This window comes from Schistocerca nitens, chromosome 1 (assembly GCF_023898315.1).
Source record: "Schistocerca nitens isolate TAMUIC-IGC-003100 chromosome 1, iqSchNite1.1, whole genome shotgun sequence".
In the NCBI taxonomy this organism is placed as follows: domain Eukaryota; kingdom Metazoa; phylum Arthropoda; class Insecta; order Orthoptera; family Acrididae; genus Schistocerca; species Schistocerca nitens.
In genome coordinates this window covers 539,745,908-539,764,817 of record NC_064614.1, presented here as the reverse complement: position 1 = coordinate 539,764,817, position 18,910 = coordinate 539,745,908, and the positions used below count along the sequence as shown (strand labels likewise).

The window sequence follows — 18,910 nt, the reverse complement described above, 5'->3', positions numbered from 1 at the left end:
ATGATATTACATGCTTTTCCCATCTTAAGTGTTCATCAAACCATACTCCCAAGAATTTAGTGTATGATGCTTGTTCAATCTTACACTTACCCAGTTCTACTGTAAGGTTAGTTTTTATTTTATTTGTAATATGTCTGAAGTTGATCCATGTTGTTTTTTTGGCATTCACAATGAGTCTGTTTTCATTAAACCATGTGTCTGCTTCGTCTGTTGCTAATGTTACTTTTTCCTGTAAGTCAGCTTCACTATTTGCTTTAACAAACAAACTTGTATCATCAGCAAACAGTACTGCCTCTGCTTCAGATAGTTGACTTGGTAGGTCATTGATAAATATTAAAAACAGTAATGGCCCTAATACAGATCCCTGGGGTACTCCATACAAAACTCTCTCGAATCTTGATGAATATGTCCTATCTGCCTGGCTTATCTCCACCTTCTGATACCTGTCTGACAGATATGATTCAAACCATTTGTGGGCAACTCCACGTATCCCATAGGCATATAACTTCCTAAGCAGTAACTTATGGTCAATGACATCAAAGGCCTTTGATAAGTCTAAAAACAATCCACAATTTAATTCCTTTCTGTTTATGGAATTTAGAACAAGTTGCAAAAAATTGAAGATAGCTGTTTCAGTTGATTTATTTTTACGGAAACCATTTTGCGCATTAACCAATATTCTATTCTTAATAAGAAATTTGTATAGTCTCTGATACATTATCCTTTCTATTATTTTTGAGAAACCTGACAACATTGATAAAGGCCTAAAGTTACTAACATCATATTTATCACCATTCTTGTAAAGTGGCTTTATAGTAGACATTTTAAGTTTTGATGGAAACACCCCTGTCTTAAAAGATTCATTTATAATTTCAGTGAGATGCGAGGCTATGTTTCCTGCACTTTGCTTAATGACTTTGTCAGGAATCCCATCACACCCACATGACATTTTATTTTTTAACTTATTTATAGCATTTAGTACCTCTGAATCAGTTACTGGATAAAGGAACATTGTCATGTCATTCATGGGGATTTGTACCTTGCTATTGGAATTGCATTTAGTTTTAATTAAATTTATGGCTATATTTGTGAAATGTTCATTAAATATGTTGGCAATCTGAAGTGGGTCCTTAACTGTTTTACCCCCACTTTTAATGACAAAGCTGTTATCTTTTCTTTTGTGTCTACCTATATTTTTATTTATTACCTCCCAAGTTGACTTCATTTTGTTGTTACCTTTCTCAATATAGGTATCATTATCAAGCTTCTTAGCTGCAATTATTACTTTCTTGTACAGGCTTCTATAACATTTCACATGTGCTTTCAGTACTACATTCTTCCTGGCTGATTTATTTAACTTTCTGAGAGTGTCTGATGACTTTCTAATCCCCTGTGTAACCCATGTTTTGGTTTTATGTTTAGTTTTGACTCTTTTTATAGGAAAGGCAACATCGAAGCAGTGTTTGTAGCTTTCAAGGAATGAGTCAAACTTTCTGTTGACATCACCACTTGATTCACTACCCCAGTTGTTATTTTCCAGAATGTAATTAAAAATTCTTATGCTGTCATCATTTATAAATCTCCTTTCTCTGTAACTGTTATTGGTAACGGGGTCCTTGTAAGATGTGACATTTAAACTCAATTTGATACCCTTGTGATCTGAGAAACCAGTGTCAATTACTTCAATGTTATATTCACACTTGTCCTTGTTTATGAATACTTGATCTATTATAGTTTCAGACATATTTCCACATCTGGTAACTTCATTTACAGTTGCCATCATATTATGACACAAAAAGAGATTGCACAGTTGCTGTTGTTTACTACAATCATTCTTAAAGTTAACATTAAAATCACCAAGAACAATTACATTATGTTTAAGTTCATTCAGCAGTCCCTCAAGGTTTTCCATAAAATTGGCAAAGTTGCCCAGTGGTGATCGGTACAAACACACAATAGTAATTTTTAATTTGGTTAGCTCACATATACTGTATTCAAAATCTTTTTCTATGCATTGTAGTTTACATTTAATTTCTTTTGATTCTACCCCTGTCCTAACATAAATACATGTCCCACCCCCTTTATGGTTGATTCTACAAAATTTGCTAATCATTTCAAAATTTGGAATAATTATGCTAGACGCTTGCATTTCTTTTACCCAGTGCTCACTTATGCATAGTATATTAATGTCTTTTAGATAGTCAGTTAATAGAAAGCCTGTGCTTGGTGTATGCTTTGCTCATACACTTTTTGTCTCATTTCTGTCTGGAATTTCATGCATAGTGCATCATGTGCAGCACTGTGATATGTTGTTTGGGGAGGAGGGGACACGGAGTTATTGTACTTGGGGCAATTGTTGTATCGCATTCTATCCAGACAAGGAATGCAAAATAAGAAAGCAATCCTTGGCATAATATTCATTTCAAAACTTGACTCTACAGCTCAAAGTACCGAAATATTGTGCTATGTGGTGACTTGAACATCATTTTTTTTAATTTTTTATTTAATTTAATTTTTTATTTTATTATTTATTTATTTATTTATTTTGTACTCAGTAATACTGTTATGTAGCATTTCCAATCAGGTACTCAGGTACACATCCACACAACACTTCAAAAAGCTAGTAAGAAGGAATAAAAATTCCTGCAAAAATAAAACAATTGTTTGTATACACCAGAATTACAGAGAATAAAAAATAAAAAAATTAACAAGGTTATCTGTGAAGTGTAAGTGCCAGTTTATATTCTACTCCAAGAGTAAATATAAAGCCTTGTGGGGATAAAATATGGTGTGTTGTCAATCTATAATTTACCAAAGATTGCTGTTCTATAAATTTCAGATGCAAACAACACAAATTAAGAAATAATGTCAAGCCCAGAGGAGGTACCAAGCAAGTGTTGAAACATGTCTTGTGATCAAAAAATATTGTTTCACAGAAGGCAGATTTGTAAAATTCTGCTAAAGCTTGAAACAAAACATTTTATTCAACACTAGTAGCCAATTTTGTCTGCGTAGTCATCTTCAAGTGAACAATTATGTATGTTCGTATGTACGCTGATCAGCCAGAACATTATGACCACCTACCTAATAGCTGGTATGTCAAACTTTGGCACATCATGGCATGGAAGCAATGAGGCCATGATAGGTCATTGGAGGGAACTGGCACTGCATCTCCACACACGTCACCCAATTCCTGTAAATTCTGGGGAGGGGGGCAATGAGCTCTGGCACCACATTCAATCGCACCCCAGATGTGTTCAATCAGGTTCAGAGCTGGCAAGTTGGGAGGCCACCACATCAATTGGAACTTGTCACTGTGTTCCTTGAACCACTCCATCACACTCCTGCCCTTGTGACATGGCACATTATCTTGCTGAAAAATGCCACTGCAGGTGGGAAACATGGTGATCATAAAACAGTGTACATGGTCTACAATGTACAACATGGTCTACAACAGACCGAGTTCGAGTCTCGGTCGGGCACACAGTTTTAATCTGCCAGGAAGTTTCATATCAGCGCACACTCCGCTGCAGAGTGAAAATCTCATTCTGGAAACATCCCCAGGCTGTGGCTAAGCCATGTCTCCATAATATCCTTTCTTTCAGGAGTGCTAGTTCTGCAAGGTTTGCAGGAGAGCTTCTGTAAAGTTTGGAAGGTAGGAGACGAGGTACTGGCGGAAGTAAAGCTGTGAGTACCGGGCGTGAGTCGTGCTTCGGTAGCTCAGTTGGTAGAGCACTTGCCCGCGAAAGGCAAAGGTCCCGAGTTCGAGTCTTGGTCGGGCACACAGTTTTAATCTGCCAGGAAGTTTCATATCAGCGCACACTCCGCTGCAGAGTGAAAATCTCATTCTGGAAACATCCCCCAGGCTGTGGCTAAGACATGTCTCCACAATATCCTTTCTTTCAGGAGTGCTAGTTCTGCAGGGTTCGCAGGAGAGCTTCTGTAAAGTTTGGAAGGTAGGAGACGAGGTACTGGCGGAAGTAAAGCTGTGAGTACCGGGCATGAGTCGTGCTTCGGTAGCTCAGTTGGTAGAGCACTTGCCCGTGAAAGGCAAAGGTCCCGAGTTCGAGTCTCGGTTGGGCACACAGTTTTAATCTGCCAGGAAGTTTCATATCAGCGCACACTCCGCTGCAGAGTGAAAATTTCATTCTATTAAAGTCTGATGTTAGCTCTGCCACAGTTCACCATCTGTCCTGTTTTACCAGTCTGCCTGGCCTAGACGTCTGACATCCGTAATGAGGGGTGGCCACACAACTCCACAATGTCTAGATGTGATTTGCTTGGTTTTGCCATGTATTGAAGACATTCACCACAGTACTCCTCGAATACTCGACAAGTTGTGCAATTTCTGAAATGCATCAGCCATCTTCCATAAGACCACTCATCATCCACATCTTTTTATTGCTTCATCATGTATCCGGATGCTTTCTGATATCCACATATTTGAAACAATGTGGTTTTGCCACCTTTACAATCACCAATGGCTTCTCCATTTCACCTAATATGTTTCTACACAGCAGTAAAGTGAGTCTTTCCTTGGACATGTTTTGAACAGTGTACTTTTTACCTCAAATTACTACAGATTTTGAAGGTAGTGCATGCTAAAACAGTTCTGTTTCATCAGCATTGAACAAGTCTTTTGGGTCATAATTTGAAATTGGATTGTACAGTACTGTCTTCCATTCTGTTGCTACATTTTCCTGCACGTCCTTAGCTTGCCCATACACTTCATTCCACACAATGTTGTGCCTAGCTTTGAAACAGTCCAGTGCTCCTGCTGATGCCTTCAACTCCCTATTTCTAAGTTCTTCAGTGACTTTCAGAGTCTCACTCTGTAACATGGGTCCAGACAAAGCTAAATTTTTTATCCAGGCAAAGCTAAACTTTTTGCCACCACACTTACAAACCATTCTCACACTATCTCATTAACATTTTCATTTCCTGTCTTCTTCACCTTTCTTTTTATTTGCCTGTTCCCTTTCATCCATTCATCCCATATCTTATCCTTTTTTCTTAAAGTATCATAAATTTGTGTTTTACAACATATGAAATGCAATTTAATTTTGTGTACAGAGAGTGTGTCTTACTTGCCTTGATTATCCTAAACTTTTCATTATGTGTTAGTAAAAACACTTTTTCTTCAACATCATGTTATCAGCCAGAGTGCATCTAGTCAACTGAAAAGGGCAGAAAATAATGCAGGTAGTAAATTTCTTTGGAATGCTTGACCTTGCCTGGTAAAACCATTGTTCAATGGAACTACACCCACCTATTCCCTGCACAAATTGCAGCAGAGTGTTCTCAGGTGTGCAACAATGTTCCGGTGTGCACCCACACATGTCAATCATAATGGAAAACAAGAAACATTGCCAATTAAGAGTGCTCATGAACAAACCATTTCCTCTGATGAACTGACACAGCTATATGTAAACAGGCAAAATACATTGCTATGGTCAACAATGCCTATATAAGACAACAATTGTCTGGTGCAGTTGTTAGATTGGTTACTGCTGCTACAATGGCAGTTTATCGAGATTTAAGTAGGTTTGAATGTGGTGATACAGTCGGCACACAAATGATGGGACACAGCATCTCCTATGTAGCAATGAAGTGAGGATTTTTCCCATATGACCATCTCACGAGTGTACCAGGAATCTAGTAAAACATCAAATCTCCAACATTGCTGTACCTGGAAACAGATGCTGCAAGAACAGGATCAATGAAGACTGAAGAAAATCATTCAAAGTGACAGAATGCACCCCTTCCACATATTGCTGCAGATTTCAATGTTGGGCCACCAACAAGTGTCAGCGTGTGAACCATTCAACAAAACATCGTAGATAAGGGCTTTCAGAGCCGAAGGTCTACTCATGTACCCTTGATGACTGCACAACTCAAAGCTTTATGCCTTGCCTAGGCCTGTCAACACCGACATTGGACTGTTGACAACTGGAAACATGTTGCCTGGTCAGACAAGTCTCGTTTTAAATTGCATCAAGCACATGGACTGTATGGGTATAGGGACAACCTTATGAATCCATCGACCCTGTACGTCAGCACAGGACTGTTCAGGCTGGTGGAGGCTCTGTAATGGTGTGGAGCTTGTGCAGTTGGAGTGATATGGGGCCCCTGATATGTCTAGATATGAATATGACGTGTACATAAGCATCCTGTCTGATCACCTGCATCCATTCATGTCCTTTGTGAGTTCGGACGGACTTGGGAAATTCCTGCAGGACAAAGCAACACCACACACATCCAGAATTGCTACAGAGCGACTCCAGGAACAGATTGCTAGTCACTATGTAGGGAGTTGCTGAGTCGCAGATGGGCACAGTAAAGAGAGTGTCAAGGAAGTAAGGCCTTCATTGGAATTTCTCTCTCTCTCTCTCTCTCTCCCTCTCTCTCTCTCCCTCCCCCCCCCCCCCCCCCCCCTCTCTCTCTCTCTCTCTCTCTCTCTCTCTCTCTCTCTCTCTCTCTCTCACACACACACACACACACACACACACACACACAAATGCAGCTCACACAGACATGACCACAGTCCTGGCTGAGGCCAGTCTGCAAGCAACAGTGCATGATGGGGGAAGCAATCTCGGTGGTGTGGGTAAGGAGGAACCTTTGGCAGAATGAAGGAAACATGTTGGGTTAAAAGCTGATGTACCATCACAATTTGTACATTATACAACCTTCAGGCACATGGTAGGAATAAAATTCCTATTGTAATTATGGAGTAATTAATGATTGAAGTTTCAATATTGCTAGTATCGAAAGACAGCTATTTTTGTTTTCAAACTAAAAAAAATTGTATCCCTAATAGAAATATGACATGATAACTTCTGAGTCAGAATTAAACATACTAATGTTTTAATTGGTGTTAGTTAATGGAATTGTAATTACGACTATAAAAAAATGTAAAGTTTTACTTGTACAAAATTTAATTAATTGAATCTTGGCTTTTCATTCAATAAAACTAATCCCTCTGTTCAACTGAAAAGATAGGGTGATTATCCTTTAAGTAAGTAAAATGATAAATGCAAATCAATGAAATATACTGTTGTAATGATAAAACATGTAATTTATAATCTTAATAGAAACAGATTCTTTACTGTCTTTGTAGGAAATTACTCACTTTTATTTCATGTAAATTTCTATGTAATTTTGGAAGGTGTATGTAAAAGTTTTAATTCTTAAATCTAAAAATTTAAAATGTAACAATATCAGTAATTGTTTAAAATCATATAAATAGAGGCGAATTGTACACCGCCATATCTCAGTTGGGGTCCAGTTTAGCGTCAGTCGTGAGACAGTGTTGGATCAATCTTACATGTAGTTCACCGCCGAACATCTAGCATGCAAAATAAAACTCAGTGTGAACACAAATTCCTGGAGCTTATTTCTACCATTGCACAAGATGAACCTATGGCAGCATTAAGAAGCAGCACCCTGGATTACACAAGATATGTATTATTTATTTGTTGGAGGATATTTGTAATATGATGTGGTATCCTGTTTTCTTACGCTAAGCAACGATACATATGCCAAACTTCACCACACAACAATCATTTTTCGCCATGTTATATTTCAAAAGTTTACAGGGAGTGATTAGGTGGCAGTGGGGGCAGATCATGGTTGGACAAAGGAGTGAACTGAGGCACGGTTCAATGTTGGTCTTTGGTTGAGCCTGATTGGCAGAGTGGATGGTGAAAACGCCTTTCCACTGTAGGGACTCAGAGAAGGAGAGAAATTCTTTAACAGATCCTGTAGGATTGAATTTGGGAGTGGGGCAAAAGATAAGGCCTTCAGAAGGGACTGATATTTTTGTTGGGCTAAGGCTTTTCAATGAAAATATTCTCCACTTTGCTTTTGCCTACTTCCCATCATGCCATGAAATGAGGAATGTCCTACCCACTATCCTTCCTATTTCACTGCCCTTTGAACCTAAACAACATCCTTGGCTCACCCTATACAACCCCTACTCCCAACCCCTTGCCTCTTGGCTCATATCCCTGCAATAAACCTAGAGGCAAGACCTGTCTCGTACATCTACTCCAGTCTGATCACAAGCATCATCTATCCCATCAGAGGCAGAGCTATCTGTGAAACCAGTCATGTGATCTAAAAGCTAAACTGCAGCCCCTGTACGGGATCCTATGTGGGCATAACAGGCTGTCTGTCCGCATGAATGGCCACTGAAAAACTGTGGCCAAGAACCAGCTGGACTACCTAGCTGCTGAGCATACTGTGCAAAACAACGTTCTTCATTTCAATGACTGTTTCGCAGCCTGTGTCATCTGGATCCTTCCTACCAACACCAGACTCTCTGAATTGCAAATGTGGAAACTCTTCCTGTAGTATCTCCTATGTTCTCATAACCCTCCTGGACACTCAAGCTTCATTATTCATTGTCCAACAACCACCTATCCCTACCATTACACTGCCCTTTCTTTTCTGTCCGCCCCCCCGCCCCCAACAGTCCCGCACACCGTCTAGTTTCCCAACTGCACCTAGCTGCCCCTCCATGCCCCTCCATGCCCCAGCCTTCTCTTTACCCCGACTACCCAGATTGCTTCTCCCATCATGTGCTGCTGCTCGTAGTCTCGCCTCGGCAGCTGGAGACTGTGGTCATGTATGTGTGTGTGTGTGTGTGTGTGTGTGTGTGTGTGTGTGTGTGTGTGTTGATGATGCCTTTTGGGTTGAAAGCTTACTTGCTTGACACACTTTTTGTTGTGCCGCCTATCTGCTACTCTAGTTCTGATGAATGCCTTTTTGGCCAAAAGCTTACTTGCTTGACACTTTTTGTTGTGCCTCTCTGCTACTCAACATCTCTGCTATATGGTGAGTAGCAATCTATCCTGTTCATAATATTATCAACATGTTGATTGAGGTTTGCAGCCGACTTGCTCCTTCCAGCAACAGATGAAAAAGAATTGCAAGATACGGTTGATTCCAGTGAAGCTAAAGAAAAGAGTTATGCAGTGGATATCAGTACAAAGAAAAAAAGTAATGGCACTACGGGGAAATAAAATGGGAAAGACAATGCTGAATGGAGAAATATCAGGACTTACGCAAACCTTTAAATACATAGGACGCTGGATAGAAAGTGACTGGGTGAACAGCACTAAAATTAAAACCACAATAACAATGGCAAAAAAGGCATTTTGTACGAAAAGGAGAGTTTTTTTCAGAAATATGCAAACAGATTTGAGGAAAAGACTAATAAAACATTTTGTATAGAGTATTCTTCTGTATGGTGCTGAACCATGAACAATGAGGAAAAAAATCACACTGTTTCAGATTCAGACATGGTGGAGGATTGAAAGAATTAATTGGATGGATAGAGTGAAAAAAGAGGAGGTACTCAGGAGACTGGGAGACCAAAGAAAATTACTGAACATAATAAAAAGAAGGAAAAGAAAGTGACAGAGCATATATTAAGATAGGTGAGGGAAGGGGGGAGGGGGCAGGGGGATGGGTAGGACAAGGGGAGGGGAGAAGGGGGAGCATTGACAGGGACTATAAAAACAGAGAAGAGGAGATGAGGGAAGAAGAGGTTTCAGATCCTGGATCAGTGGCAGCTTGTGAAAAATTTTACCAGTGTGCTACGTGGTGGCCTACAGCCTTTACTACGGTAGTGACCGTAATTAAATTGAATGTATCAATTCTCTGTATATAAACTGAATTGTTTAAATATGTTTAAATTTTATAATTAATAATTAATCATTTGACACTGTGATGGAAAACAAATAAGGGTAGGAGTGGGAATCGAACCCAAGCCAATGAATTGTCAGTTGGTGCATTTGAACACTGGGCTACCACACCAAAAAATGAGCTGCTGCTTAAAAATCTCTCATGTGTAAATCTTTAAAGGATGTTTCATTTTTTCCTAGGGCTTGCTCAGGTGAAATATTCTAGGAAACTGAAAGGGGCATCTACCTGTTTCTACTCAAATAGTTTGAGCCAAATCAGTAAGCATCATCTCAAGTCCTCCTGATGTTACATTTACACTTGGAATAGATCTACCTAACTCTTTAAAACTCACTTTCTCCTCCAGAGATCTACTGAGAAAGGGCTTCTTTAGCAGATCATTTACAGAAAACATTTTCACACTAAATTTCCTCATATACTCATTCATTTTACTACCATCTATAGTCTTCTGACTTACAAGGATAGTAATAAATGAATACATTAGTTTTACATATGTAAATTGAACTGTTTTAAATCTATTTAATTTTATAATTAATAGTTTAACATTGTGGAGAATAAAATTAAAAAAATAAAAAATTGAGATGGTAGTGGGAACCAAACCCGAGTCAATGAACTTTCATTCTGCATGCTTGACGACTTTGCCACAGTGCCATTATGTCAACTGCTCCTCAAAAACATCTCATACTCTACCGCTGCACAATATGTTACACACAATTTCAAAGAAAATTGCTGACATGGTGCGGAGAGCAATGTATCACTCTTCGTACCAGAAGGGTGACGTCACATTAGTGCATGCGCAGTCGAAAAACAGGCAGCTGCCTCTCTTCTCTGAGTTGATTGTTGTGTGGCTGATTAGCATTTCAGCACTTGACACTGGTTTCCAGTTCACAGAGAGAGTGTTACACAACATGTTTTTGATCTTTTATTTGCATACCAACATGAATCCCATGAGAAATGGCTTAATTTTAATGCAATTTCCAGCTTGCATCCAATGTAAAATGGCATAATTTTTGTGTGACTTTTGGCTCACATTCTAAGAGAAATGGCATTTTAGTGTGATATTTATAGTGTGCTGCAGCACATTGCCACATAGTACCAGGCAGCCACTGTCCTGGATGAAGTTCTGAATGGCAACACATACAACAACTTTAAGAAGGAAGCAACTATTTACAGAAAATTTAGACACATAGGACGTGCTAACATAGCAGAAAACTGACGATGGTCATGATAATTAATGATCTGACAAACAATATAAATGTAGCCCCAATATTTGGGCAAATAATGTAGTTACATATGCTTAAATAGTATCTGAAAAGAGCTGCACATCAATCACATCTTAGGAAGATTTCAAAATGGCACTAAGACGGACAGATTGCTTTAAACATACAGAAATGTGAAACTGTCCACTTCATAAAATGCAGAAATTGTATTATAACTACAATATCAATAAATCACAATTTGAATCAATCAAATTAAACAAATGCCTGGGTGTAACAATTTGCAGGGCTACAAAATGGAATGATCACACAGGCTCAGTCATAGGTAAAGCAGGTGACAGACCTCAGTTCATTGCAGGATACTGGGAAAATGCAGTCAGTCTACAAAGGAGGTTTCTTACAAACACTTGTCTGTTCAATCTTAAAATATTGCTCAATCATGTGGGACCCATACTAAACAGGACTAACAGAGGACACTGAACATATACAAAAGTCAGCATGAATAGTCAGTAAAAGGTTCGTCTATGGGAGATCTTTACGGAAATTATGAAAACCAGAACTGATGAAAACCTGAAGATAAAAAGATCAACTATTTTGTGAAAGCCTTTTTGGGATATGGTGTTAACTGAAGCATCTGGAGATATATTTCACCAACTCCCAAAGGAACCACAAAGGCAAGAGTAGAACAATCACAGTATGTACACAGACATCTAAGCATTTATTCTTCTCATGCTATATACATGACTGGAATGAGAAGAACCCCTCATATGCAGCGCAATGTTAAGTACCCTATGTGATACGTATCACAGCAGTTTGCAGAGTATGTACATAGTTACAGAAATTTCACCAGCTAACAAAATTGCACTGCATACGATACTATCAGATTTAAGTGCATTAACATAGGATTCGCAAATAGGCTCCACTCTTATCTTTTACTTGCCTTAATGTGTTTCCAAAAAGTGTCAGGCTACAAGACAAAATTCTATTTTCTATTATGACAATTCAATAATTATAAATAAAGACATCAGTGCCACTGTTGTGTAAAGCTGATGATAAGACAAAAGTACACACAAATGGTCAGAGAAAAACAAAGTAACCCTTAACATAATTATGAGCAACAGTATGAACAATAACGATACTAAAGCAAACAGAAATACTGTCTCAGTAAACAGTGTAAAGACAAAAAATTGTGTGTACAAATATCAGCAGACAACAAAAATGCAGAGACCATATTAAAATAATACCAAATAGATTTTCATCTTTTTCATATATCCTAAGGGTATTATCATCAACTGCCTCAGTGTAACTTGTTATTCACTCTATCATTATATACACAGCAATAATTTAGGGTTTATGCAGACAGAACAAGAAAAAATCATGTTCCCATCATTATGCCAAAAACAGCTATATACACAAACAAAATGCAGGATACACTGAGCACTTAAAACACAAAATAGTATATGTTACCAGGGACTCAATAATAAATCAATAGAAATCATTAAAGAAGTATCTGAAACTGAGACAACAAGAAAACTATTAAACCATATCTTACAAAGAAAAGTTATTATATAGTTAAAGAGTATTAAAATAAAAAATAGCTAGCACATTAACAAATGTGAAAAATCAAACTGCAGGTGCAAAACTAATTTTAATTTATGGTGCAATATTATTTTTGAAATTGCTATATGTAGTGTATTGTATATATCTATATTAAGTGTATATGTCAGTGTGTGTGTGTGTGTGTGTGTGTGTGTGTGTGTGTGTGTTCGACTTAATCTGTATCACAGAGATGATAAGTAGTGATTAAATAAATCTAAATAGGAATGTGGACTGAAATAGCATAAAGTGTCAAATTAAAGTATGGAGCTCACCTAAAAGTGAATCACAGAATCCTTTTTCCCAGGCATACATTTTGATGAACTTAATACTATTAAGTATCTCAGTCATTAGCTTCACTCTCTTATCAGTTATTTTCACAGCTCTTCCTCTAAAATATGCAGTCATCCTTGATATTACATACTAGAAGGGAGAAAAAATTCAATGTAATAAGAATGAAACATAAGTAAACCTACTTTTAATGGAAGGACTGCGCATTTCTTGCAATAATCTAAGATCAAGTATGACACTATATGTGCTATAATACCAACTGATAAATCTATTCCTACGTATTATTTCTCAAGCTCAAGTGTCTGCAAGTTCTCACAAAGTCTACAAAGAAAACATTTTTTGTACAAATTGTTTCAATGTTTCTCAAAATATTCTTGATTGCAATGTATACACATCTGCATGTGTCTGAACCACTCCTGAAAACATTTTTTCCGCATTGATGTTGGTACCTAAAAAATATGATTTTAGAAGTATTCAACAGTTTCTTGACAAGCTGAAAATTGCTGACCACAAATTTTTCATTTACATAAGGGAATGAAAAGGTACTGTGCATACATCTCTTTTGTCAGATAAAACTAATATGTGCCCGAAAACAGTGCAGGTAAATCCCAAGAAATTATCAATCGATAGTTTTCAAAATACAGTGGAAGTAAATATGAACCTTCTTGGTCAGCAAAATTCATGTGACAAAAATTTCAAAGCTATTGTATTTTGTGACAGCCAAGCCCGCAATGTATCTAAATTCTTAAATGAAGATGTAGACTTCGAATGTTTAGGTTATGTTTATCCCGGGGTCAGTGCAAACTTTGTCCTGAAAAACATAAACCAAAACTCTGGCACAACAAGCACATATGATATTGTGATAGTGTAGCAGGAACAAATGATGTTGCTTGCAACAACAGTCAACACCTGATAACTACTCTAAGAAGGAAGTTACCTTGTATTATATCTAAAAAAAAGTGTTTCTGGTTGACGTGCCATTCAGACACAATCTACCACATTGGTCATGTGTGAATGTAGAAGTAGCAAGTACTAACTCACAGATACATAAATTATGCTCAAAATACGCAACTGTTACCTTAATAAAAGCAAGTGAATTTAGTAGAGATCTATACACACTAAATGGATTTCACCTTCACAACTTAGGTAGAAATGAAATCGCTAAATTCATAACAGAAACTGTAAACAAAACAAAAGTAGAAAGTAAGCCCACAATACCACTCGGCTACAGAGAACTGAACATCACCCCCAATGCTACTGTTACATCTGACAGGTCTCACGAAAATTTGGTACCCAAGTGCAAAAATGGTTTGGATCATACCAACATCAGAGCTCAATTCAGCACACCTAATATAGATAAGAATAGTGATTGCTTATCACAGCTGCCTGTTCCTGCAATAGTTAAAAGAAATCTTTTTTAGACTAAAGAACAAAAAGAGTTACAGAGTAAATGTTGTACCCAGGAATGTGCCCGAGTCCCACTCACTTGAAACACCAGTGTACTCACACACAAAGTCAAAATTTTGTGTTTTCTTCCAGAATATGCAAAGCATAAGGAACAAACGTTTAGAACTACGAATATTTTTAGAAAGCTTTAGAGACACTATAGATGTGCTTTGTATAGCCGATCATTTGCTTAAAGATAATGAAGCTGCCTATTTTTCCCTTCCAGGCTTTCAAATGGCCAACAATTTTTGCAGAACTAATAAAAAGGGAGGTAGCTGTCTAATACTTGCCCGAGATAATGTATAATGTAATCCATTACTTAAAACCAAGCATATGAACTGTGAAAAGCATTTTGAACACGTCACAGTAGAAGTTAAATCTATTAAGCTTTTAGTTATATGTATCTACAGACCACCTGATGGTAACATACAAATATTCACCTCCAAACTAGATATGCTACTACAACAGTACAGTTTAAAATATCCCAGTATTATCTTATGTGGAGACTTTAATATAGATTTTCTAGTAGAATCCACTGTTTCCCGGAAAATAGTGAATATATTGCAATGTTATAACATGATAAACTTAAACAAAAAACCTACTAGAACAACTAATACCAGTTCCTCTGCAATAGATGCTGTTTTGGTTAACACTGACATGTCATCTGCCTGCAAACTAGACAACATCTACAACAGTATATCAGATCACACCTGCTTGATACTGAATATGACCATGCAAGATGCAAATAGACAGACAGAACCTCCCCAACATACTTACAAAAGATCAACTGGCAATAAAAATAATATAGCACATTTCTCACTCCTGCTCCATAAAGCTGACTGGAAAGGTGTCTATTGTGCCAGCAATGTTGACAGAAAGGCTAATGAATTTATGAGTATCTTGCAACACTGCTATGAAGTGGCATTCCGAATAAAACTTACAGCTAAAAAATACACATCTCAACTGTTCAATAATAAATGGTTAACACCAGGAATAAAAACCTCTTGCAGAAATAAGAGACTGCTATATGCCTACAGTAAAACTATAAACAGTGAGGTATTCCGTAACTATTTCGAGCAGTATAAAAGAATTCTAAACAAGGTAATTCATGAAGCAAAGAAAATGTATAATAGGCAATTCATTATCAACTCAAGTAATAAATCAAAAGCCGTGTGAAGACTGATAAATGAAACAGTCGGCAAAAAAGATAAGACACACTCAATAACCTGCATTAAAGATCAGGATGGTGTTATCACTGACCCTAAGCAATTATGTGAAATATTTAATGACCATTTCACAAATATTGGTGACAAGTTTTCTTCTTTAATCAAGACTCCTGCACTCACTCATCACTCAGATTCAGGAGTATTCCCACAATCAATTTTCCTTGACCCAGTCACACCAAATGAAATCTGCAATATTATAAGGCAGAGACCAAACAAACATTCCTGTGGTCTTGATGGTATACCTGATTGCCTTTTAAAACGAGTCTGCCTTCATGTGTGTGAACCACTGTCAGATATAATAAACTGCTCTTTATCATCAGGTCAATTTCCTAGAATTTTTAAAGCAGCAAAAGTTATTCCTCTGTTTAAAAAAGGGGAAAGGAGTGATGTAAACAACTACAGACCTATCTCAGTCTTACCAAGCTCATCAAAAGTCCTCAAAAAATCAGTATATGACCGTGTTATAAATTTCTTGTAAAGTAACTGTATACTAAGTCCTCACCAGTTTGGGTTTAGGAAAGGGAGATCAATAAATGGAGCATTATACTCATTTTTAAATGAAATCTATAGGGCACTCAATGATAGAAAACACACAACAGGTGTGTTTCTTGATCTCACTAAAGCTTTTGATCTTGTCAACCATGAATTACTTTTGGAGAAACTACTACATTATGGGATTAGGGGAAATTGCAATGACTGGTTTTGGTCATATCTCTCAGACAGAGTACAGAAAGTAGTGATTACATCAAAAATTGGTGAAAATGCTCAAACAGAGGAGCAAGTTGTAAGACAAGGTATTCCCCAAGGCTCTACACTTGGTCCCCTTTTATTTCTAATATTCATCAATGATCTGCCCCAAAGCATTCAGGAAGGTCTACCGGTAATGTTTGCTGACGACACCAATATACTGTTTTCAAATCACTGTCCTCATCAACTAAATTCCACAACTGCTGATACAAATTGTAGTCTGGTAAACTGGTTGAACAAAAACAAACTTCTCCTAAATAAAGATGAAACAGTGTATATAAATTTCCACTCGATACAAAAGGTATCGTCTGTGATAGATGATATCAGGATTGAGAATGTGTCCATACAGCGAGAAAGATCCACAAAATTCCTTGGAGTGTGGATACATGACACACTACAGTGGTACATACATAAAGATAAATTATTAAGTAAAATGAACATTTTGTGTTATGCTTTTAGCATTTTAAGTTAAATCTGTGATATCAAAACACTAAAATGTGCCTACATTGCATTACTAACTCAATAATTACATACTGCATTCCTTTTTGGGGCTTCTCCCATAAGAATGTATTTATTATGCAGAAGCAAATAATTAAGACAATGAAACAAGTACCCCTGTCTTCCACCACTAAACATCTCTTTAAGGAGCTAAGTATTTTGCCAGTGCCTTGCATCTATATCCATGAAACAGTGTGTTTTATTCATGAAAATCTCCATATATTTACAAAAAATAGAGATGTTCACTATCATAATACTCATCATTCCAATGATGTATTTATAGCTGATCAACAGCTACATAAAGGGCACAGTAGTGTAAGGCACAGAGGAGTATTTCTGTACAAGAAGCTACCTGAAAACGTCAAGTCTTGCCAGAAAGGATTCAGATCCTAAATAAAGTCAATCCTACAGAAGCACTGCTTCTATTCAGTGGAAGAATTTATGATGAGTAATCTAAAACAATTTTTGTAATGTATTTTACTGCATGTGTGAAAATATTACTTTCAACTGACTTATTTGACTCTATTCACAGATATAACTGTTCCTTGTTATGGCTCATCTGCATTTATAATAACACAGTAAATAGTGTTACTCTGTAATCATTATCTGATGACTGTATGTAACATACCAAAAAAGTTATGATTCGCCATGTACAGCATATAATTTACATAGATGTGTATCTTAAGAATGTCTATACTTATGCATGTAACTGAATACCTACAAAATAAGTATATTTATTTATCAAAGCATGTTAAATGTAACTTATCCTACATCTATGTGTAATAACACAACAAGATTTCTGGATGAATAAATAAATGAAATGAAAATGAAATGAAAAGAAGTTGTTAGATGACAAGTCAGATGAAGACAGGCTATGAGACATTAAATCAATGTTTTTTCCATTAAATAATCTATTGTTTGACATGTTCAAATAATTTACAGAAATGCAGCTGCGTGATGACATCGACAATCACTGACAGGTGCACACCCTGTCATTTTCAAGGCACAACTACAGCAAGGAAACATTGTGCAAAGAAAAATATGACATACTGTGGTCCTGTTGAAATAACTGCAGTTGTCAATGTCATCATCTTGCTGCAGTTCAGTAAGTTATTTGAACATTGTATACACCAGAAGAAACTGAGGTCTCAATTGTTTGACATGCTGAACAACAGTTGAATATGTCATGTTGAAGAATTATTTGGTATTTTCAGTTGTTTTTTTCCTGATTTTATCAATATCTAGAGGCACATTCTTGGATGCAATACAGATTTAACTGTTCTTTGATTCTATACAGCAATAGTTATGATATATCCAGTGTAGCCAAAGAAGGAAGGGGTCATTGTCTTGGAAATACTTCATGAGTGAAACACATTTGTTGGTTTCAATTCATCTTGGAACATCCAACAACTGATTGCTACTTAATTTTCAACTTACATGAATATATTAAAGTTTTGTCTCTTGTTTTAATGTCTTATACAGATTTTGCATTTTCTTGGTTGATATTTCTTAGCATTTCCTTATATTAATTGAAACAAACAAGTTTTGAATTTCAATCAAACTGTGTGAGTTGCACCAGGAAGAGACCATTTCCACTGCCAAATGTTCATGCAGATCTGATTTTACGGTAGTCTTTGATATGCCTCAGGGTGCCGCCACCACACAGCTAGTCACATGCCAATTCTTTTCAGTGATGTAGCATACAACATCATTGTGTTTTGGAACAATAACTACAAAGTTCATCAGTGACGGAAGCATGAACGTAGCTAAATTTAGCAGACTAACTGTAAACAACCTTTTCTCACAGTAACTGATTACTGTAAGTTTGGTAAAAAATCATGAGGTGCTATTTTTGAGTCAGGCACTTATGAAAATCATAGTGCACTAGCTTCCTCAGTAGGGTGTGTCAAGTGCAGCACTTACTTTGGTTTGTGAAAAGCATTAAGTTTACTCCCTTAATTAGGTGCTCTTCATTCTTTAGAATCATTCATATAGCTTGTCAGTTCATAATGAAATATGCCTAGAGACTGTGTTTGTTTTAAGCACAGGCAAGGGAAGATGGTCACTGTCTTCAAACATCTAGAAGCTATGTTGGCTATGGTTGATAGGGGCCAGGTTTCTGCCATAGACTGCAACAGCTTTAGAGTCCTTAGGGTGATAGCTGTGACACTTCAGGTGTGT

The 18,910-nt window shown here is 37.1% G+C and overlaps 1 protein-coding gene across 6 annotated transcripts in view; it reads right to left on the bottom strand.

Annotated features, from left to right (window-relative positions):
* Positions 1-18,910, bottom strand: part of LOC126253797 (ATP-binding cassette sub-family C member 5-like) — a 546,227-nt gene that overhangs the window by 348,619 nt on the left and 178,698 nt on the right. For all 6 annotated transcript variants that reach the window (XM_049955254.1, XM_049955255.1, XM_049955256.1 and 3 more), the window contains exon 9: positions 12,797-12,944. In XM_049955254.1, coding sequence (XP_049811211.1) covers positions 12,797-12,944 — 148 coding nt within the window. The remainder of the gene's footprint in view (positions 1-12,796; positions 12,945-18,910) is intronic.